The 23,047-nt window shown below is 42.5% G+C and overlaps 2 protein-coding genes across 3 annotated transcripts in view; one reads left to right on the forward strand and one right to left on the reverse strand.

The window, feature by feature from the left end:
- The window catches only part of SLC4A5 (solute carrier family 4 member 5), a 123,194-nt gene extending 108,407 nt beyond the window's left edge, over nucleotides 1–14,787 (reverse strand). For both annotated transcript variants that reach the window (XM_042248106.2, XM_042248105.1), the window contains exon 1: nucleotides 14,672–14,787. The gene's annotated coding sequence lies outside the window, so the exon portion shown is untranslated. The remainder of the gene's footprint in view (nucleotides 1–14,671) is intronic.
- Nucleotides 5,614–6,467, forward strand: LOC101106158 (bcl-2-like protein 1). Its single transcript, XM_027965908.3, has 2 exons — nucleotides 5,614–6,143; nucleotides 6,321–6,467. Exons 1-2 carry the CDS (start codon nucleotides 5,769–5,771, stop codon nucleotides 6,465–6,467), a joined length of 522 nt encoding a protein of 173 aa, XP_027821709.2. The 5' UTR covers nucleotides 5,614–5,768.
- Nucleotides 14,788–23,047: the final 8,260 nt, after the last annotated feature.

Consider the following 23,047-nt stretch of genomic DNA (forward strand, 5'->3'; position numbering starts at 1 on the left):
AAGACCCAGTTTTACCCACAGCCTCTTCCTCCCACCTACCCATTTCTTCCCCTCTTCCTCCCACCAGGAAGTTTCCACAAGCCTCTTATCCTCACCCATCAGAGGGCAGACAGAATGAAAGCCACAATCACAGAAAACTAACCAAACTGAACCCATGGATCACAACCTTGCCTAACTCAGTGAAACCGTGAGCCATGCTACTGACAAGTCATGGTGGAGAGATCTGACGGAATGTGTTCCCCTGGAGAAGAGGCTGGCAAACCATTTCAGCATTCTTGCCTTGAGAACCCCATGAACAGTATGAAAGGCAAAAAGATATGATACTTGTCAGGGAATGTTTAATTTTAAGGGATCCTATATGTTGTTTTCTGTTTCTCAAGGGCCTTCGGTTCCTTATCAGTTCCTGGAAACCAGGAATGAGCAGAGCTGCACACAGTTCTCAGGACTCAGGTCATGAGGCAAAACACATACATGGATTCCCTTCAGTAACCTTTTTACTTTTCTGTAAAACTACTTAGTCATGTTCCTATTTCCAATACATGGATTATCTTCTGGCCCTGTGACGATTGTTATTCCCTTAGTTACTGTTGTTAAGCATCTGGTTTTGGTGTTTTTTGCTCAACCTTATCTTTCTGCCTAAAGCTTCCTTGTATAACAATATATAAGCACACGCTGCCATGAATAAAGTACCCTTGTTCCACTGGAGACTTGGGTCCCCTGCATCCTTCTTTTCTTCACCTTCTTTTTGTCGACTCCTGTCCCCAGGTTCCAGTCTGTCAAGACCATAACAAATGGCGCCTGAAACAGGGACCTGGAGCATGCCCTTGGCAAGCGGATGGAGTGGCTGTGGACCTCCTGAGGACGGTAAGCGTGAGGTTATGGGACAAACGGCTGGAAAGCCCCACCGCTTTTCTATTCATTATTTATTTAAAATTCAAGGACTTTTGGTTTCGTGTCAGTGATTAGAGGCTTGTCTCCAAATGGTAATTGAACATAATCCCTGGTTCCCTGATGAAAGCAATTTTGATTTCAAGATTTGGAACCGGGTTAGAGAGAATGTTAAACGAGCCGCAAGACGGGGAAAAAAATATTCCAATAGATTTCTGGCCCTATGGGCCCTCATTAAAGCCATGATTTTACCTTTCCAAAAAAATTTTAGCCCCCCTGATATTCAACAACAGTCAAAACACTTGTTACATGGATATGAATTAGATGATAAGACTTTACAAAAGGCCCAATTAGAACCACATAAAATATTTCAGAATTTTCCCACCAACTGCTGCTCCTCTCACAACGGGCGCCAAACCGAAAGTCCTCTCAACTCAAGGACAAAGTGACTCTAACAACGACTCTTCTGAGGCTCTTTTTGACACTAAAGCTAACAATACTTTCTAAAATGATGGTGATAAGCCTTTAACACACATTCACATTTGTAAGAAAAAACTTTCTACTTACTCATTCTCCTTCACAACAAAAGCTTTATGAGTTACTAGACTGAGACATGGAAAACGAGTTCTTTCTAGCCTTTACCACGTCACACCTGCCCTTAGCCGGACAAAACCTTCCCAAATATAAACTCCAAAGAACTGAGCCACCCAGTTCTGACAAAGATGGTCCATATTTTGAGCCCAACCTATGGATGTGGGTAAACCCCAACATCGTATTTCCCCCTGGAAAGTTACAAGTCAATAAAACCTGAAGACAGCGACACTAAAATATTCCAAGGACCTAATGAAGCCGATGCTGATTTTTTAGCTATATTGAAAGTTGCTATTTCCCATAGTGTTATCAGAGAAAAAGCCAAAAGGAAGATAGAAAAACTGCTTGCTTATGAGAATGCCAATCAGGAATGTCAAAGAGCTATCGCTCCAATTCATGAGACTGGGAATATTATTGACTGTCTGAAGGGTTGTCACAATTTAAGATCAGAAACTCAAAAAATGCAAATGTTAGCTGAAACAATGGCTGCTGCCTTTAAAAGGGGGAATGAAAGATGCTTTACATATGGGGATAAGACACGTTTAAAAAAAAAGATTGTCCTAAAAAACACACAGAAAAAATTAAAACTGCTAAAAAAAACCTCCAGGATTTTGCCCTCGTTGCCATAAAGGGATACATTGGGCCAGGGTATGTCAGTCTAAATATGATGTTGAAGGAAAGCTTATTTTGAAAAACTCCAAGCTGGGGACTCCCCAGGTCCCCATCAATGAACTCCAGGGACAAACTCCATCTTTTCCCTCAAACCCTCAACATCCGGCAGTGCTGCCATCCATATACCAGCCTTAAATGATTTTCTCGTTTTTCCTCAAGTAATCCCTTTAAAATACCTACTGGACTTTTTGGACCCTTACCCCCACAAAACTTCGGTCTTTTACTTGGCCGATCTAGTCTGACTTCTAAAGAAATTACTGTTCACCCTAGATTATTTGATTCTGATTATAAGGGAGAAATTCAAATTATAATGTCATCTCAAATATTATGGCAATTTAAAACGGGAGATAAAATTGCTCAATTGCTTCTTTTGCCTTACATTTCTATTAATTCCTCTGATGGTATGCGGACAGGTGGATACGGCAGTACAGATCAGAAACAATCCTTATGGACATCAATTATATCTGAATATACCCGACCAAATATAAATCTCAAAATTAATGGCAAAATTTTTTCTGGTCTTTTTGATACTGGATTTGATATTACTATTATCTCCAAACGTTTATGGCCCAAATCTTGGCCTATACAGAAAATTTCTTGCCAAATCGCAAGAGTTTCTCAAACTAAAATACAAGCGGTTTATCAACATGTCCAAATATATCCATGTGAGGGACCAAAAGGCCAGCTACAAGATTACGACCCTACATGATAGATGCACCTCTTAATTTAATAAAAAGAGATTTACTTATGCAATGATGAGCTCAAATATATATTCCACATTTTTCTTAGGGGCTCACTTAACAAACAATGCAATTATTAAAATAACTTGAAAAAGTGACGAGCCTATTTGGACAAAACAATGGCCCCTTACAAAAGAGAAACTAAAGGCTGCTAAGAAACTTATCGATACACAATTAAAATGAAAACATATTGAGAAATCTTGTTCCCCTTAAAATTCTCTCATTTTTGTAAAACAAACAAAATCTAACAAATCGCATCGCTGAACAGACCTTCAAAAAGTTAATGCGTCTATAAAACCTGTGGATACATTACAACCAAAAATTCCATCACCTACCACTATTCCTCAAAACTGGCTTATTATTATTACAGATTTACAGGATTGCTTTTTTACTATACCTTTACACCCTCTAGACCGAGAAAGATTTGCCTTCTCTCTTCCTTTTCCTAGTCGTATCAGGCCTCATAAGTGATTATCAATGGACTGTATTGCCTCAAGGAATGATGCATTCTTCCACCATGTGTCAATATTATGTAGCCAAAGCCCTTGAACCTGTGAGAAAACAATTTCCTGACTTTCTTGTTAGTCATTATATGGATGATATATTGTTTTCAGCTCCATCTATTTTAGAGACTCAACAGATATTTGACATAACTCAACAATGCTTAAAAGATTCTAGATTAATTATTGCTCTTAAAAAAATTCAAACCTCTACACCTTTCCATTACTTAAAATCTGTTGTTAATAGACAACATATTACTCCCCAACTACTGGACTAAACCCTCTTTGGACATTATAAATTATCAACTGACTAATTTATTTAATACTTCGGAAGAAGATCCTGATTCAAATAGCCCTCATTCACTTTCACAAGAGACACAAAAAGAATTCTGTTTAATACTAAATAAATTACAAAAACAATTTCTTACCCATATTAGACAAATTGCCTTTAGAGTTGTTTATACTCCCCTCTCTCCATTCTCCCACAACACTTCTTGCCCAACAAGAACACCCAATAAAATGGATATATACCTATTTTAGAGAGATAAAGTCACTTATGCCCTATCTTGATTTGATTGCTCTAATAAGTATTCAATAAGAAAAATAAAACTAAGACTTTAATTGGCTCTGATCCTCACCAAATTTTATTGCCTATTGATGAAACTCAATTTAAAAATACATTAAAAACTTCTACCAATTTCCAAATAGCCTTCTTAGACTATTTCAGAGAATTTCATTTCATTACCCTTCTAATAAACTTTGGAATTTCTTCAAAAATATTGAATTTATTATCTCTCACATTGTTACATCACAGTCTATACCTCGAGCTGATGTTTTCTATATCAGTTCAGTTCAGTCGCTTAGTCGTGTCCGACTCTTTGCAACCCCATGAATTGCAGCACGCAAGGCCTCCCTGTCCATCACCAACTCCCAGAGTTCACTCAGACTCACGTCCATCGAGTCAGTGATGCCATCCAGCCATCTCATCCTCTGTCGTTCCCTTCTCCTCCTGCCCCCAATCCCTCCCAGCATCTGAGTCTTTTCCAATGAGTCAACTCTTCGCATGAGGTGGCCAAAGTACTGGAGCTTCAGCTTTAGCATCATTCCTTCCAAAGAAATCCCAGGGCTGATCTCCTTCAGAATGGACTGGCTAGATCTCCTTACAGTCCAAGGGACCCTCAAGAGTCTTCTCCAACACCACAGTTCAAAAGCATCAATTCTTCAGAGCTCAGCCTTCTTCACAGTCCAACTCTCACATCCATACATGACCACAGGAAAAACCATAGCCTTGGGACTAAAAACACCAAAGCCTCATTTTGGTCTCTTAAAAAATATAAAGCCTTTTATACTAAATTTCATTCTGCTCAACAAAACAAATTATATGCCCTTATTCAGGTTATTCACCTACATCTTTACGCTATTAATATAATTTCTGACTCTTCATATTCAGTCTTTATATTAAAAAATATAGAAACTTCTACCATAAATTCTAATCAATCTGTTATTCCACAACTTTTTCTTGAATTACAATCTGTTATTAGGAATCACACTTGCCCCATTTCACACACTGAAACTACAAATTAAAAAATTAAAAAAGGAGGAATACACAGGAACAATTCTATCTTCCCTATCCAAAGCAGACTTCACTAGATTGCAATGTAAGATATTCTTTAATCCTATAACTATTGTTAATACAGCTTTATTTATTTAAAAAATTTTAAAACTCACCACAAGGAGTTATCTTGACATAAGCAGAAAAACATTTCTAGGAATTGAAAGACACTTCCCTTCCTCTGCCCATTTGGTATCAAGATGGGCTAACTAAACAATGGAAATCTGGGAAATTAATCTTACAGGGAAAAGGGTATGCTTGTATTTCTCCAGATAAACCCAATGAAAATCAGTTGGCTCCCTCTTCAGACGATCTGCCCCAGGAGAGCCTCCGGTGTTAAAAATAAAAAAGAAGGAACAAAATTCCCAGGAAGAAAAAATTCCAATACAAACCATGTGACTCTAAAAATCTCCAAGAAACATCACCCTCAACGTCATCAACCTTATGATCTCCTTACCGAGAGATAAACAAAACCCTTACTAATCAAGCTAAAAATCTGGTTTTTCAACAGGGAATCCTCTGAATCCGGAATTGAAGTGCTCTTGGTCCTTTTGGCTCTCGGTTGCTATATTGTTTTTGTAGAGTTCCACAAAAGTGTCGGAATCTGGAAAGTAATTTTGTTGCTGTGCTTGCATTGCTTGCTTTTGCTTCCCCCGCTCAAGCAGAGTTAATTAATCATACTTATTGGACCTATATACCTAACCCCCTTTTTTTACTACAGGTATTTTAGACAATAGACTGGTGGAACCCATCCTTATTATAAAAATGTCTCAGAGCAACTGGGAACTAGTGGTTGACTTTCTCTCTTACAAGTTTTTCCAGAAAGGATACAGCTGGAGTCAGTTTAGTGACATGGAAGAGAACAGAACTGAGACCCTAGAAGGGACAGAATCAGATATGGAAACCCCCAGTGCCATCAGTGGCAACCCATCCTGGCACCTGGCAGATAGCCCTGTGGTGAATGGAGCCACTGGTCACAGAAGAAGCTTGGACGCCAGGAAAATGATCCCCATGGCAGTGGTGAAGCAAGCCCTGAGGGAGGCAAGCAATGAGTGTGAATTGAGGTACCAACAGACATTCAGCGACCTGACGTCCCAGCTCCACATCACCCCAGGGACAGCATATCAGAGCTTTGAACAGGTAATAAATGAACTCTTCCAGGATGGGGTGAACTGGGGTCGCAATGTGGCCTTTTTTTCCTTCGGTGGGGCACTATGCATGAAAAGCATAGTCAAGGAGATGCAGGTATTGGTAAGTCAGGTCACGACTTGGATGGCCACTTACCTAAATGACCACCTAGAGCCTTGGATCCAGGAGAATGGCGACTGGGACATTTTTGTGGAACTCTACGAAAACAATACAGCAACCGAGAGCCAAAAGGGCCAAGAGCACCTCAACCGCTGGTCCCTGACGGACATGACTGTGGCCGGTATGGCTCTGCTGGGCTTGCTCTTCAACACATGATAACTATTCCTTTCGTTATAGTCATTCAAATTTTATACAAGCTTACGTTCCTCTTCCTTTTGTTATAGCTATAGAGACCTTACAATTTAATAAGACTCTATGTTTTGTGACTTGTATAGATTACAAATTGTACACTTGTCTTAATTCCTCTGTTTCTTTGAAATATGAATCCCTAGAAAGAGCGTCCCATGGCAGGACTTGCCTCCCGACTGTTCACTGAATTACTCCGGCGATCTAAACTATTCGTTGGATGGTTGATTCTTGCTATTTTGAGATTAATAGCCATTTATACTGCTGCCGCTGTCACAGGCATCACTTTACAAACCTCAATTCAAACGCAAAACTTTATTCAAAATTGGACCAAAGATGCTCATACTATGTGGGCTACTCAGGCACAGATAGATGAGGAAATTCAAGATGAAATACAGGAACTAAAGTGAAAGCGAAGTCGCTCAGTTGTGTCCGACTCTTAGCAACACCATGGACTGCAGCCTACCAGGCTCCTCCGTCCCTGGGCTTTTCCAGGCAAGAGTACTGGAGTGGGTTGCCATTGCCTTCTCCGTGTAAGTGTGGTGAATGGCACTTTATATACCTGGTCTAATTTAATCCTCCAAAGACTCCTAAAGGTCTATTTATTTCAACATCAGACATTACCATGTGCTCACACAGGTATAACACCTTTATGTCATGAAGGGCAAAAACTCATTCCTAGAACATACACTGTGACTAGCAACCACCTCCCCTGCAAAAGCAACCATCTCCTCAGAGGCTTGGGCTGTTGGGAAGTAGTTCAACTTGGTATTTTTCACACAAGTGCAAGCCTGTTAGCATTTTGCCATTCCCATAACAGTGTGTGTTTCAACCTCTGTGAAGTCAACGCAGAACGTATGGAATGAAGATAAGTACATTTTTGGCTTCTGAGATATTCAAGCAAGATATTTCCCAGCTGAGGGAGTTTAGCTCTGTGGGTTTCAGGATGATGTCTACTGTCCATGTCTGAAGGAGGAGGACCCAAGGAACCGAATCTCAAACTTATCCTGATTTCTGTTTTCTCCCTTCAGGATTTGTGCAAGGAGGTAGGAAATGCAGACTTAATCCAAGAATCTTTTTTTTTTTTTTTTTTGGCTGTGTGGCGTAGCACATGGGATCTTAATTCTCCAACCAGAGATTGAACCCACACCTCCTGCACTGAAAACTCAGAGTCTTAACCACTGGACAGCCAGGGTGAAGTCCCCCAAGAATGTATTCTTAAGTAGCGACTTGAAGATCCAAATGCTGACATCAGGTATCTATTATCTATTTTTAAAACGTGAGTTTCCTGAAAACCACCTCAGTATATATAACCACCTCAGTGGTGTACTGGACCACCTCAGTACAGCTCCTCCTTCACACCAACAGGGTCACGGAAGGCAGCAGCCACGTGAGAACCACTGTAACCAGGAATAAGATCACCAGCCCATCCCAAACAACACACTTGGAATCACAACTCCCAGGATGTCTGCTGTGACCTTGGGCTTTAAACCACTTGACTGCATCCAGGAACTAAAAACAGCCACCAAATGTGTTGGAAATCAATTAATAGATTTACAAAAACTAATAATATTAAAATGTGATTGGAATTCTACTCAATTTTGTGTCACTGCTGTTCAGTTCAACTATAGTGCCTACATCTGGGAACAAATAAATTTCATTTGCAAGACATACATGATAATGCTTCCCTAAATGCACAATTATTACAAAAAGAAATCTTTGAAACCTTCTCTAAAAGTCTGCCCTCTTCCAATAATTTGAAAACTTTAGCTGAACAGCTAGTTGATCAATTATCTGGGCTAGACTCTTGAAGATGGTTCCAAAGTATTACTCATAGTATTGGGTCTGGTGCTGTAACATTGGTAATTGTCCTGGTAATTATATTTGTTGTATACCAATGCAAAGAAATAGAGGAAAACAACAGAATGGGAAAGACTAGAGATCTCTTCAAGAAAATTAGAGATACCAAGGGAATATTTCATGCAAAGATGGGGTCAATAAAGGACAGAAATGGTATGGACCTAACAGAAGCAGAAGATATTAAGAAGAGGTGGCAAGAATACACAGAAGAACTGTACAAAATAGATCTTCACGATCCAGGTAATCACCATGGTGTGATCACTCACCTAGAGCCAGACACCCTGGAATGTGAAGTCAAGTGGGCCTTAGGAAGCATCACTATGAACAAAGCTAGTGGAGGTGATGGAATTCCAGTTGAGCTGTTTCAAATCCTGAAAGATGATGCTGTGAAAGTGCTGCACTCAATATGCCAGCACATTTGGAAAACTCAGCAGTGGCCACAGGACTGGAAAAGGTCAGTTTTCATTCCAATCCTAAAGAAAGGCAATGCCAAAGAATGCTCAAACTACCACACAATTGCTCTCATCTCACACGCTAGTAAAGTAATGCTCAAAATTCTCCAAGCCAGGCTTCAGCAATACATGAACCGTGAACTTCCAGATGTTCAAGCTGGTTTTAGAAAAGGCAGAGGAACCAGAGATCAAATTGCCAACATCCGCTGGATCATCAAAAAGGAAAGAGAGTTCCAGAAAAACATTGATTTCTGTTTTATTGACTATGCCAAAGCCTTTGACTGTGTGGATCACAATAAACTGTGGAAAATTCTGAAAGAGATGGGAATACCAGACCACCTGACCTGCCCCTTAAAAAACCTGTGTGCAGGTCAGGAAGCAACAGTTAGAACTGGACATGGAACAGCAGACTGGTTCCAAACAGGAAAAGGAGTATGTCAAGGCTGTATATTGTCACCCTGCTTATTTAACTTATATGCAGAGTACATCATGAGAAACGCTGGGCTGGAGGAAGCACAACTGAAATCAAGATTTCTGGGAGAAATATCAATAACCTCAGATATGCAGATGATACTACCCTTATGGTAGAAAGTGAAGAGGAACTAAAAAGCCTGTTGATGAAAGTGAAAGAGGAGAGTGAAAAAGTTGGCTTAAAGCTCAACATTCAGAAAACGAAGATCATGGCATCTGGTCCCATCACTTCATGGGAAATAGGGAAACAGTGGAAACAGTGTCAGGCTTTATTTTTGGGGGCTCCAAAATCACTGCAGATGGTGATTGCAGCCATGAAATTAAAAGACACTTACTCCTTGGAAGGAAAGTTATGACCAACCTAGATAGCATATTCAAAAGCAGAGACATTACTTTGCCGACTAAGGTCCATCTAGCCAAGGCTGTGGTTTTTCCAATGGCCATGTATGGATGTGAGAGTTGGACTGTGAAGAAAGCTGAGTGCCAAAGAATTGATGCTTTTGAACTGTGATGTTGAAGAAGACTCTTGCAAGTCCCTTGGACTGCAAGGAGATCCAACCAGTCCATTCTAAAGGAGATCAGTCCTGGGTGTACATTAGAAGGACTGATGATGAAGCTGAAACTCCAGCACTTTGGCCACCTCATGCAAAGATTTGACTCATTGGAAAAGACTCTGATGCTGGGAGGGATTGGGGGCAGAAGGAGAAGGAGACAACAGAGGATGAGATGGCTGGATGGCATCACCGACTCAATGGACACGAGTTTGGGTAAACTCTGGGAGTTGCTAATGGACAGGGAGGCCTGGTGTGCTGCGATTCATGGGGTTGCAAAGAGTCGGACACAATCGAGCAACTGAACTGAACTGAACTGAACTGATGCCTTTCAACAAGTATTTTTCAAATTAAACAAACTCCATTGCTCAGGACCTTTTTAACAAAAATAATAAAAAAGGAGGAATTGTCAGGGAACATTTAATTTTAAGGGATCCTATATGTTGTTTTCTGTTTCTCAAGGGCCTTCGGTTCCTTATCAGTTCCTGGAAACCAGGAATGAGCAGAGCTGCACACAGTTCTCAGGACTCAGGCCATGAGGCAAAACACATACATGGATTCCTTTCAGTAACCTTTTTACTTTTCTGTAAAACTACTTGGTCATATTCCTATTTGCAATATATGGATTGTCTTCTGGCCCTGTGACGATTGTTATTCCCTTAGTTACTGTTGTTAAGCGTCTGGTTTCAGTGTTTTTTGCTCAACTTTATCTTTCTGCCTAAAGCTTCCTTGTATAACAATATATAAGCACACGCTGCCATGAATAAAGTACCCTTGTTCCACTAGCGACTTGGGTCCCCCGCATCCTTCTTTTCTTCACCTTCTTTTTGTTGACTCCTGTCCCCAGGTTCCAGTCTGTCAAGACCATAAGAGATATTGAAAGATGAACTCTCCAGGTCAGTAGGTGCTGCCTATGCTACTGGGGAAGAGTGGAGAATAGCTCCAAAAGGAGTGAAGAGGCTGAACCAAAGCAAAAACAATGCCTAGTTGTGGATGTGACTGGTGATGGAAGTAAAGTCCAATGCTGTAAACAACAATACTGCATAGGAACCTGGAATATTAGGTTCATGAATCAAGGTAAATTGAAAGTGGTCAAACAGGAGATGGCAAGAGTGAATGAACATCAACATTTTAGAAATCAGTGAGCTGAAATGGACCAGAATGGGCAAATTTCATTCAGATGACCATTATATCTACTACTGTGGGCAAGAATCACTTAGAAGAAATGGAGTAGCCCTCATAGTCAACAAAAGAGTCCAAAATGCAGTACTTGGGTGCAATCTTAAAAATGACAGAATGATCTCTGTTCTTTTCCAAGGCAAACCATTCAATATCACAGTAATCCAAGTCTATGCCCCAACGACTAATGCTGAAGAAGCTGAGCCAGACTGAGCCAAATGGTTCTATGATGACTTAAAAGAACTTCTAGAATGAATACCAAAAATAGATGTCCTTTTCATCATAGGGGACTAGAATGCAAAAGTGGGAAGTCAAGAGATAACCTGGAGTAACTGGCAAATTTGGCCTTGCAGTAAAACATGAAGCAGTGCAAAGGCTAACAAAGTTTTGCCAAGAGAATGCACTGGTCATAGCAAACACCCTCTTCCAACAACACAAGAGACCATTTGACACATGGACATCACCAGATGGTCAATCAGATTGATTATATTCTTGGCAGCCAAAGAAGGAGAAGCTCTACACAGTCAGCAAAAACAAGACTGGGAGTTGACAGCGGCTCAGATCATGAACTCCTTATTGCCAAATTCAGAATCAAATTGAAGAAAGTAGGGAAAACCACTAGGCCATTCAGGTATAACCTAAGTCAAATCCCTTACCATTATACAGTGGAAGCGACAAATAGATTCAAAGGATTAGATCTGATAGAGTGCCTGAAGAACTATGGACAGAGATTCATGACACTACACAGGAGGTGGTGATCAAAACCATCCCCAAGAAAAAGAAATAAAAAAGGCAGCTCCCTAAGTTGTAAAACTGTAACTACCTAAGTCAGTTAATTCTGAACTGGCCTTGTCAGTTGTGTTGAGCTGATAAATTCCCTTTATTTTTTCTCATGTTTGAGCTGGCTTTCTGACACAGTCAACAGTTTCTGAATAATACAAATGAAGTAAGAATTTTCCAACATGTTTCTTAAAATATGGTTTTTCATATTTCACGGTCTATGGATTTTCAGATTAGAAACCAAGCAAAAATGAAATCAAAAGGGCAATACAGATGCAAACAGAGGTGGAAACTCTCCAGAGCCACAGAAGTATGGAGCCATAATGTAGCTTAGATTCAGGTAGAGGCCTACCTTCCAGTTCTGCTCTAGCTGAGACTGTTCCCTCCTCACCTCCTCTGTGCTGGATCCTGCTTCCTCACAGTTTGAGAGAAGCTCCCTTCCAGGAGAATACAGAAGTAGAAGAACCCAGGCTGTCCCAGATTATCTTTGAAGAAAGCCATCCTTTTAAAACAATTCAAGCAGAGTGTTGACCATATGGAAAATGTTTAGATTAGTGCTCTGATTGGCAGCTACCTGGCTAATCATAAAAGTTCCCAATCATGACCTAAACTTTGAAACAGAAGTTCTGTCTCCACCATTTCATATAACACATATTAATTAATTGCTAAATATTTTTGTTTTCATAATCTCATTTAACCCTGACTGAAATTCAGTGAGGTACATAATTTTGATCCCTACATTATAGGTTGGAAATGGAAATTAAGTAAATTTTCCTGAGTCACAGAGCCAGGCACGGTGGAGCCAAGAATCAAATTGGATTATCTGATTCTGGGACCCAAGAAAGGAAGAGAGACAGGGAGGGAAAGATGGAGGTGGGGAGGGAAAAATACAAGCCAAGAAACAAAAGATAGAGGGGGTCTGAAAGAAGCCTTCCACTTCTGAATTCCAGACCTTTTCTTAGGTCCCAACCATAATACTTCCCCATGGCTGTATACTAAGCCCCCTTTCTCTTCAATGTTGGGAAAGATTGAAGGCAAAAAGAAGGGGGAAGCAGAGGCTGAGATGGTTAGATAGTATCACTGACTCAGTGGAAGTGAACTGGAGCAATTCTGGGAGATAGTGAAGGACCAGGAGCCCGCCGTGCTGCAGGTCTCAAAGACTCAGCAACAGCAACTGAACAACAACAAACTTCAGTTGATTTTAGTTACTTGCATCCAAAGAGCATTAATGAGTACAACAATCCACCTCAATACATTGCCAAAGGAATGGTGTTAGAACACAGCAGTCCCAGCATGTAGCTAGGGAGAGAACTTGTAACAGCAGTCTTTCCTATACCAGCCCCTCCACGGTGCAACTAGCTCACCATTATCTTCTCATCCATCTTTAGCCCATAGATTGTTTTGGGAGTGAGAATGGCTTTACAGTGAGGGATCAGACTAAATTCTCTTCTGTCTGATGTCACTTAAAGGCCCCAGTCTACTTCACAGCTCCTGCCACCAGTATGCAATCACAACTGGGAAGCCTGAGAATAAAAACCCTACTGATCAAATCAATGCCTTAAGCCTGTAAGGCTAAGGACCAGAGTGCCACACCAGTGAACATCAAGGTCCCTGCCAAACAACTTTCGTGTCCACTGGCGCAAGGAGGTGGTGATACAGCCAGTCTTAGGGGCCAATAGTGTGTTTTGACCTTCAAAACCCTGGTGATTGAATCACTTGCCATTTAAACACTCCCCTCACCCCACCCCCCGTCTCCCACCTCCCAACCACCAACCCCACCCCCACCTCCCTTCCACAAGGACGCATCAGTTCAGTCCAACAAATCTACTTTGTTCCAGATATTTGCATTAGACACTGCAAACAAACAGAACTAGTTTATTAGGGAAGAAGGGCAAAATGTGATAATAAATCCTTGAAGTTAGACATTCATGTTTCCGGAAGGAAAAAAAACTAACGATAAAAAGGGGTTGTGCCACATTCATCAAAAGTCAGCCTTAAAAAAAAAAAAAGATCAGTCTTTTAGGAGCTTTTCCTCATACCCCATATTCTAAGCCATTTGACCTTATATCTAAGAACATGGGACTTGCCCAACATGGGATCCAATGAACCCCTCTGATAGCCCAAAGTATTTAAGAAAAGGACCTCTCCAAGGGCTCATCAGGGTTTCTTTTGTGAACTGAATTGACGAGAATGGCATGGGGTCATACTGGACTTTTGGAAAAACTAAGCTAGAAGCTAGAGAAAGGCCATCTTCACAATCAATAGGTTACCAGTTGCCTCTGGGCTTAGCAGACCCCAACTGTACACGTCCCAGGAGAGGAAAGAAAAACAAGAAACAAAATATCCATAAGCAAACTTCCAGTAACATAACCAGGTTTATCCAAAACCTAACAACAGACATGTCCAATATAATTCTATCCCAAGATGTTACGTTAAAAGATGCAATCTATTTTCCCATAGTTTTCTGGGGAAGAGGCAAGTCTCAGGGCTTTTGCTTACTTCATAAATATTTCAGTCAGTCTTGTAACTTTGGCAAAGACAATAGAAAGTTATTTGCCTAGAAGTCGGTTTCACCACATGAGAACAAAAAAGAACTCACCAGCATGTCAGAAAGAATGAGTCTCCTGTCATTTCTGTTCATTTGGTGTGAGGTTTTGTGCCCCAAACCAATGAACTCAAGGCACCAAGATGACATGTACTATAATTTTTTTAAGGAAAAGCAAATATTCAGTGCTCATTTGGAGGATTTATTCAGCTCTCATCTTTTTCTCCTCAGTATGTGTAAAGGTCACTCTTAAATACTCTGGTCATACTGTAAAGCATGTTTCCCCTTATCTGCCTAGCTTTGTATACTATCTAAAGCTCCACGCTGCAAACTTACCTTCAAGCTCTTAGCCCTGGAAACCACAATCCAAATTTCAGGGAGGCCAGTTACTTGTTCTGTTGCTGTTGGGTGGCGAGAAGGACGCTCTGTGATTTCCAGGCTGAACAGTATTTGGGGCATTGGAGATTGACTTGTGGGGCTCAGTGGTGGCCAGACATGTGACCAGGGTGGGGGAAGGGACACTCCTGCAGGCTTCTGATGCCTGGTTGGCTGACAGACCAGGGCAGTGCAGGGTCTGAACAGAGTGCCCAGGATCATAGGCAGACATCTTCGCTCTAAGTTTCTTCTTAGATTTTAACTTGGTGGTTTTACACAGTAGTGTTGTTTCAGCCTGGATTTTTAAATGCTGGCTTATCTCTCTGCATAATTTCTATCCTTTTGAGTTCTGTCTTAGAGGTAGGTCTAAAGGACCTCAGAGATGACCCAGTTCTGCCCCACAGCCTCCCACTTTATAGGCAGGTAGTAGCACATCCAGGACCCTGCAGAAGCCTGTATCTGGAATGCATACTGGAGTGAGCAAAACTGGCTGGCACCAATATTACAGCTCACTTGAATATATTCAACCATTGGGTCATTAAAGCTTTGGGGACTGCTGAGATGCAATAAAATGGATCTTATCACATTGCAGGAACCTAAACCTGCAGCTATTAGATTAGGGATTAAAAATTACAGCAATTTGTGCTTGTGGTCAACGAGTTTTTGTATAGACATGTGTACTTATGTTTATGTATCTTTACCACAGTCTTCATAAAATATTCCCAGGTGGGGCTTCTCTGGCAGTCCAGTGGTTAGAACCCACCTGCCAGTGCAGGGGACACGAGTTCCATCTCTGGTCTGGGAGCATTCCACATGCTGCGGGGCAACTAAGCCTACGTACCACACCTACTGAGCTTGAGCTCTAATGTTGTGAGCTGGAACTACTGAGTCCCTGTGCCAGCTACTGAAGCCCGCACACTGTAGAGCCCATGCTTAGCGACAAGAGAAGCCAAGCAAGGAGAAGCGCACGCGCCACAACTAGAGAGTAGTGTCCGCTTGCCACACCTAGAGGAAACCCATGCAAAATTACTTTCTGCCCTGAGGCTGGTGTCATTTGCATAGCTGACTTCCTGTGATTACAAGTATGAAATGGCAGAGTATCGACATTAGGAATCTGAAGAACTTTATTCTGTCCCCAGAGCTCTGTTACCTTGAGATAACCCTTCACCTCTCTGGATTTCAGTCTTCTTGGAGCAGAATTGGTACTTAATAAATGGTAGCTTGTTAAGGGGAACTCGTTTCTCCCTATCCAATTATTTTACTCTTCCCTACAAAGTAGGAACTTCTGTCTTTTTTGTATCTTTGAGAAAAGTACACTCCACTCACCTTTCTACCTCTTTACTCACTTGACTGTGTAGATCACAACAAACTGTGGAAAATTCTTAAAGAGATGGGAATACCAGACCACCTTATCTGCCTCCTGAGAAACCTGTTTGCAGGTTAAGGAGCAATAGTTAGAACGAGATGTGGAACAACAGACTTGTTCAAAATTGGGAAAGGAATATGTCAAGGTTGTATATTGTCACCCTGCTTATTTAATTTATATGCAGAGTTCATTATGTGAAATGCTGGGCTGGATGAATCACAAGCTGGAATCAAGACTGCTGGGAGAAATATCAATAACTTCAGATATGCCGATGATACCACCCTAATGGCAGAAAGCGAAGAACTGAAGAGCCTTTTGATGAAGGTGAAAAATGAAAGTGAGAAAGCTGGCTTGAAACTCAACATTCAGAAAACTAAGACCATGGCATCTGGTCCCATCACTTCATAGCACATAGATGGGGAAACAGCAGAAACCATGACAGACTTTATTTTGGGGGGCTCCAAAATCACTGCCGATGGTGACTGCAGCCACAAAGTTAAAAGACACTTGCTCCTTGGAAGAAAGCTTTGCCAAACTTAGACAGCATATTAAAAAGCAGAGACATCACTTTGCCAAAAGAGGTCCATCTTATCAAGGATATGGTTTTTCCAGTAGTCACGTATGGATGTGAGAGTTGGACTATAAAGAGAGCTGAGCACCAAAGAATTGATGCTTTTGAACTGTGGTGTTGGAGAAGACTCTTGAGAGTCCCTTGGACTGCAAGGAGATCAAACCAGTCAATCCTAAAGGAAATTAACCCTGAATATTCACTGGAAGGACTGTTGCTGAAGCTGAAGCTCCAATACTTTTGCCACCTGATGTGAAGAGCTGACTCATTGGAAAAGACCTTGATACTGGCAAAGATTGAAGGCAAGAGGAGAAGGGAGCAATAGAGGATGAGATGTTTGGATAGCAGCACTGACTCAACGGACATGAATTTGAGCAAACTCTGGGAGATAGTGAAGGACAGGGAAGCCTGGAGTGCTGCAATCCATGGGGTCACAAAGAGTTGGACACGACTGAGAGACTGAACAACAACAGCAACTTAGTGAATGAGGAATGGCTCGTGAGCTTGATGAATTTAGGGAATAAAATAGGTGTGTGCATGGCTCAGATCCTTCTGAGACCTGCCTGTACCAGAGAAGGCCTGCTTGTGGTTGTTCATTCTAAACCAGATTCTCCAATCAGCTTTATCTGTTATGAAGATAAAAGAAATTCTAATGCTGCTGAATTAATAAGAAAGCCTGCATGGAGTTGATTGGACTAAACAGTCTCCAAGTTTCCTTCAAGCTCTAACATCCTGCGAGTCTGTATCTCTAGAAAAAAACAAAATGTTAACAAATAACTTCCTAATCTCTGACTCTCCTCCTTCCTGCTTCTCAACATAATGAAAACCTCAAGTCTTCACACATTTTCCTCTTTGTCTCCACCTCATGACTTCATTTATTCCCTGCTCCCTGGACCCCATGATGAATCCCTTCACTCTTCCTTCAGGGACACCATTAACCTCTGGCTCCTGCCCTGCCAATCTCTTGTTCTAGATCAGCCCACCCATTAAGCCTTCTCCTCCAGCACTAAGCTCCTTTCCATCCTAGGGGAATCTTGTCTTCTGGGAAAGAAAATAAAAGCAATACACAGAGTGGTGGGTTGGGGCGGGGGCAGGAGGAGAGTGAGAATGGGGAGAGAGGGGGAGACCTGGCCCCGTGATGCCTCTGGCCAATTCCACCCCTGCCTTCCCCCATGATTGAGTTTTGTGAGCCAAAAACTGTTAAGAGAAGATGTGGCCAACCCTTTGCTCTCCTCTCCCTTCCATCTGGCCTCTCTCCATATTACTTCCAAAGAGACTGGTTCACCCAGCTGGCTTTAAGCTCTGAGATAAATGCCTGAACTTGTGGTCCTTCCTCCCCAGCAGGGTGGTAACTGCAGAGACCCACGCATCAGCTTAGAGGGAAGGGAAAAGTTGGACCTAGTGGTTCTCAATCAGAGTTATCTAATTCCCTCCCCCACCTGGGGGGAGCACATTTGGCAATATCTGAAAACATTTTTCTTTCTCACACTGGGAGGAGAGTACTTCTGGGCTCTAGTGGGCAGAGGCCAGGGATGCACAAGACACCCCACACACACACACAACAAAGAATTAACTGGCCCCAGTTGGCAATGGTGCTGATGTCAAGAGAGCTCAGCCCCCTCTGGTCTGGGCTCTAGGTGGTCTGTGAAAGTGTTAGTTGCTCAGTCACGTCTGACTCTTTACAACTCCAAAGGCTGTAGCCTGCCAGGCTCCTCTATGAAATTCTCTGGGCAAGAATACCAGAGTGGGTAGCCATTCCCTTTTCCAGGAGATCTTCCAGACCCAGGGATTAAACCCCGGTCTCTTGCACTGCAGGTAGATTCTTTACCATTTGAGACACCAGCGAAGCCCAGGTGGTCTGTAACCCAGGCCAAAAGACCATTCCACATGGACCCATCCTAGTCTGGGCTCTATGAGGAAGAAGGAGGGACAGAGATTCTTAGTAACTTGCAGCTTCTGACTTCTGTGCTTCCATTTTCTTTAGAGATCTGGCAGAGGGGGTGGCTACTCACAGGGACAGATTCCCTTCCATCTCCTGGCCAGATACCATCTGAACACAACCTAGGTTCAACATATGGCAGGGTTTAAACAGGTTGACACAGGGTCCTGGCCTGAGGGGCAAAGTATGAAGCGAGAACAAACCTCCTACCCTGGAGAGGCCTACAAGGTTCAGGTCCTTGTGTTAACGGGAATAAGGATGCATTTCAAGGCCCCAGCTGGCCTCCCTAGAACTTTTACCTATAAGAAATTCTCCATGGGCAAGACTCACTCCAGTATATATAATATTTGGCTCACAGATTGTGCCAAGCTTTGGCAGGTGGTGCAAGAGTGGCTGCCCCAGATTCTTGTCAACTTTAACTGCTTTCAAACTGTATCCAGGATCAAGGAGGGAACTGTGATAGTGTCAAGTCTGTACAGGAGGACAGAAAAACAGATGGTAGATATCTTAATGGGAAGCTGAGATGCCCAAAGAGACAAGGCCCAGGTTAGGCAGTGGCTGGGTCTTGGCTTTGTACATCTCCATCTAATCCCTGATCATTGCTGTGGCCTGTGGCCAACAACATCATAGATCTTAGCTCACTCTCTACCAGCCACACTGTATATCCTACTGCTCCTGTTAACACATCAAGCTTATTCCTACTCGGGACCTCTGCACTTGCTGTTTTCTTAATCTTCAGCATGGCTTGCTCTCTTGTGTATTCAGCTCTCTGATCAAATGCCCTCTACCCAAGAGGGGCCTCTGTGACAAGCCCATCTATAAGACCCCTCTCTAGTCTTTAATTTTACTTTAATTCTTTAATTTTTTTGTTTATATGACATTTCTATCCAAAACCATATTTTGTCTTTTGTTTGTTTATTCATTTATTGTCAGTTGCTTTAATATAGAAGGGATTTTGTCTTGCTCACTAACTTATCCCTGAGATCTAGAATAGAGGTTCATAAATGGTTGGGTTCAAACCCTCACTCCACTAACTGGAATTTTGGGCAACTTCCCTGTTTTTTTAAATTTTTATTTATTTGTCTATGGCTCCCCTGGGTCTTTATTGCTGCATGCAGACTTACTCTAGTTGCAGCAAGCAGGGACTACCCTCTGGTAGCGATGTGTGGGCTTCGCATTGCAGTGATTTCTCTTGTTGCAGAGCACAGCTCTAGACCACAGGCTCAGTAGTTGTGGCACACAAGCTTAGTTGCTCCACAGCATGTAGGATCTTCCCAGACCAGGGATTGAGCACACGTCTCCTACATTAGCAGGCAGATTCTTAACTACTGGATCTCCAGGGAAGTCTATACCTATCTTTAAAAAAATTTTTCTTCATTTTCCTGGACTGAAAAATGAGAATAATAATTGTATCTAATTCAAGGATTGTTATGAGAACTGATTGAATCGACATATATGGAATGTTGGGCTTCCCAGGTGGCTCTAGTGGTAAAGAACCTGCCTGCCAATGCAGGAGACAAAGGAGACACAGATTTGATCCCTGGATTGGGAAGATCCCCTGGAGGAGGGCACGGCAATCCACTCCAGTATTCTTGCCTGGAGAATCCCATGGACAGAGGAGCCTGGTGGATTACAGTCCATGGGGTCTCAAAGAGTTGGACACGACTGAGGCAACTTAGCACACACATATAAAATTTTAGCTCAATGGGTTAAATGGCAACCCATTCCAATATTCTTGCCTGGATAATCCCATGGATGGAGGAACCTGGTAGGCTATAGTCCATGGGGTTGCAAAGAGTCAGACACGACTGAGCAACTTCACTTTCTGGCCCACAGGAAATAATTAGTATTGACTAGGAATATTATTATAATTATTACACTTCCAGGAAGGTTATGACATGTATATTCTGAGGAAGTGGGGAGTGATATTCCTGGCAGTTTGCAGGAATGTTGCTATCATAGTTACTTCTCCAGGAGCCAAGATCCCACAGCAAGCTCTCAACCAGAGTCCTTTTCTCTCCTCTGTGCCTGCTCTCTGTTGCCCTCTGGAGTTCCTGGTTGGAGGCTGGTGAAAGCTGACCTTACTAGGGACTATGGATGATGGACGTATTTCCTAGGGAAGAATGAAGGCTTAGCAGATGGCAGTCCTGTACTTAAGTTTGCTGCTGCTGCTGCTGCTAAGTTGCTTCAGTAGTGTCTGATTCTTTGTGACCCCATGTACTATGGTCCTCCAGCCTCCTCTGTCCATGGGATTCTTCAGGCAAGAGTACTAGAGTATTCACTCCCTCCTCCAGGGGAATCTTCCTGACCCAGGGACCAAACCTGTGTCTATTATGTCTCCTGCATTGTCAGGCAGGTTCTTTACCACTAGCACCTCCTGGGAAGCCTGACAATGGTGGTAGACAGCATTTATAAACCCGTGTGTGTGTGTGTATGTGTGTGTGTGTGTGTGTGCGCGCGTGTGTGTTTGGCCCTTGACAGAACTGCCACCGGAGCCATCATTTGGCAAACTTGGTTGGAATGATTGAGATCACAAAGGAACTGTGGGTACCTAGGAATTCATCCCTCAGACCCCAAGAGGGACCCAGAGCAAGGCCACTCCTCCCCTCCCCTAGATCGTACTTCCTGAGCCAAGGGACAATGCTCTGGCCACCTGGGCCAACTTGAGACACCTATAAAACCACTCCTCAGATGAGCCAATTCCTCCTGCAGCCTGGTATTTTCTTTGCCTCCTTTTCTTTCCCCCATTCAAATAGCCAGACTACTCCATGCTTTGCCTCAGAGAGCATGTATGAAAGCAGAAAGTAAAAACAAGAGCCTCTTCCTTTAGGGGAAGAGAAAAGACCCCTGGCTAACCCAGATTGAAGTGTAGGAGAGGATGTTTATAAGAAAGATCAAGGCTATCTGTTGTCCCTCATTCAAGGCCACATGGAAACACAAGGGGGAGCTCCACAATGACTGGCAGGCCCCAGTGAACTAGGACTATATGGAACAAGAACAAATGACATCAAGTGTAGGGACCGATGTAAGTCCCTAGGACTCTAGAACCCTGCAGTGTACCCCACTCCAACCCCAAAATGGAAAACATGAGGGACACTCAGAACCAACAGGGATTAAATGTCAGCACCTTTAAAAAATATATACAGAGAGGTTTAGAAACTAATGTTTCTAACACCGTTGAGTTTAGGAGCTGAAACTCGTATTCCAAAGGATAGAATTTTTTTTAAAGAAAACAATGTTGGGGAAATATACTATTTTAAAAATTACATTTAGAGGAGAAGGCTTGGCAGCAAAGGCAGAAATTTAATCATTTGTTGGACTCAGTATATTTATCTCTGCTCTGAAATTAAATGTGATTGTCCTGTAAGACTGCGGTTGAACGTGCATCCTAATTTGCCTTGGACAGGCACCATCTGCCCTGCTGTCTTGGCTTATTATTAGCAATGTCCACTTTCATTCTCAAAAGGGATTCAGTTTAAGCAATAAGTTATGTGGTTACTCTGTTTAAGACTTTTACTGTTTATTTATTTATTTATTTGGCTGATCTGGGTCTTCTGTGCTGTGCACAGTCTTTCTCTAGTTGAGGCAAGTGGGAGCTGCTCTTCATTGCCATGTGTGGGCTTCTCATCACAGTAGCACCAACTCTAGGCACTTTGGCTCAGTAGTTGTGGCCCCATGGACTCAACTGCTCCATGTGCAGCACCTGGGATCTCCCTGGATCAGGGATTGAAACCATGTCTCCTGCACTGGCAGCTGGATTCTTAACCACTGGACCACTTAAGAAATCCCTGCTTAGGATTTTTAAATGTGCGATCCCACAGGCTGATCAACTCTGGGCGAGGTGCTATGAAACAGAAAGTAAGGATTTCTAGGTGGGTGTGGTTGGAGGCTGTGAGCCAATGAAGCTCGGGAGGGCCTGACAATCTTACCCAGACAGGAAAGAGGGCAGCTGCTGAATGATGAGAGGGGTCATGGTGAGGTTGAAGTGGTGTGTGGAGCTGAGAGGACAGTGGCGGGGTCAGAGTAGGATGTTGACACAGAGTATTTCAGACATGGAGGAGCGCAAGTTAAAAGCAATGGCAAGTCATGACCATAGGAGCAGGTAGGAGAAATGGACCCTGATTGCGGTTGGAGATAGAAACTGGGCCGCTAACAAGAGATGTGGAGGCAGGCCTGGCTACTCTATACCTTTTTATTCCGTTTGAATTTTGAATCTTATCTTTACAAAAATATATCAGTTCAGTCCAGTTCAGTTCAATCACTCAGTCGTGTCTGACTCTTTGTGACCCCATGAATCACAGCACGCCAGGCCTCCCTGTCCATCACCATCTCCTAGAGTTCACTCAAACTCACGTCCATCGAGTCAGTGATGCCATCCATCCAGCCATCTCATCCTCGGTTGTCCCCTTCTCCTCCTGCCCGCAATCCCTCCCAGCATCAGAGTCTTTTCCAATGAGTCAACTC

Source organism: Ovis aries, chromosome 3 (assembly GCF_016772045.2).
Source record: "Ovis aries strain OAR_USU_Benz2616 breed Rambouillet chromosome 3, ARS-UI_Ramb_v3.0, whole genome shotgun sequence".
NCBI classification, from domain to species: Eukaryota; Metazoa; Chordata; class Mammalia; order Artiodactyla; family Bovidae; genus Ovis; species Ovis aries.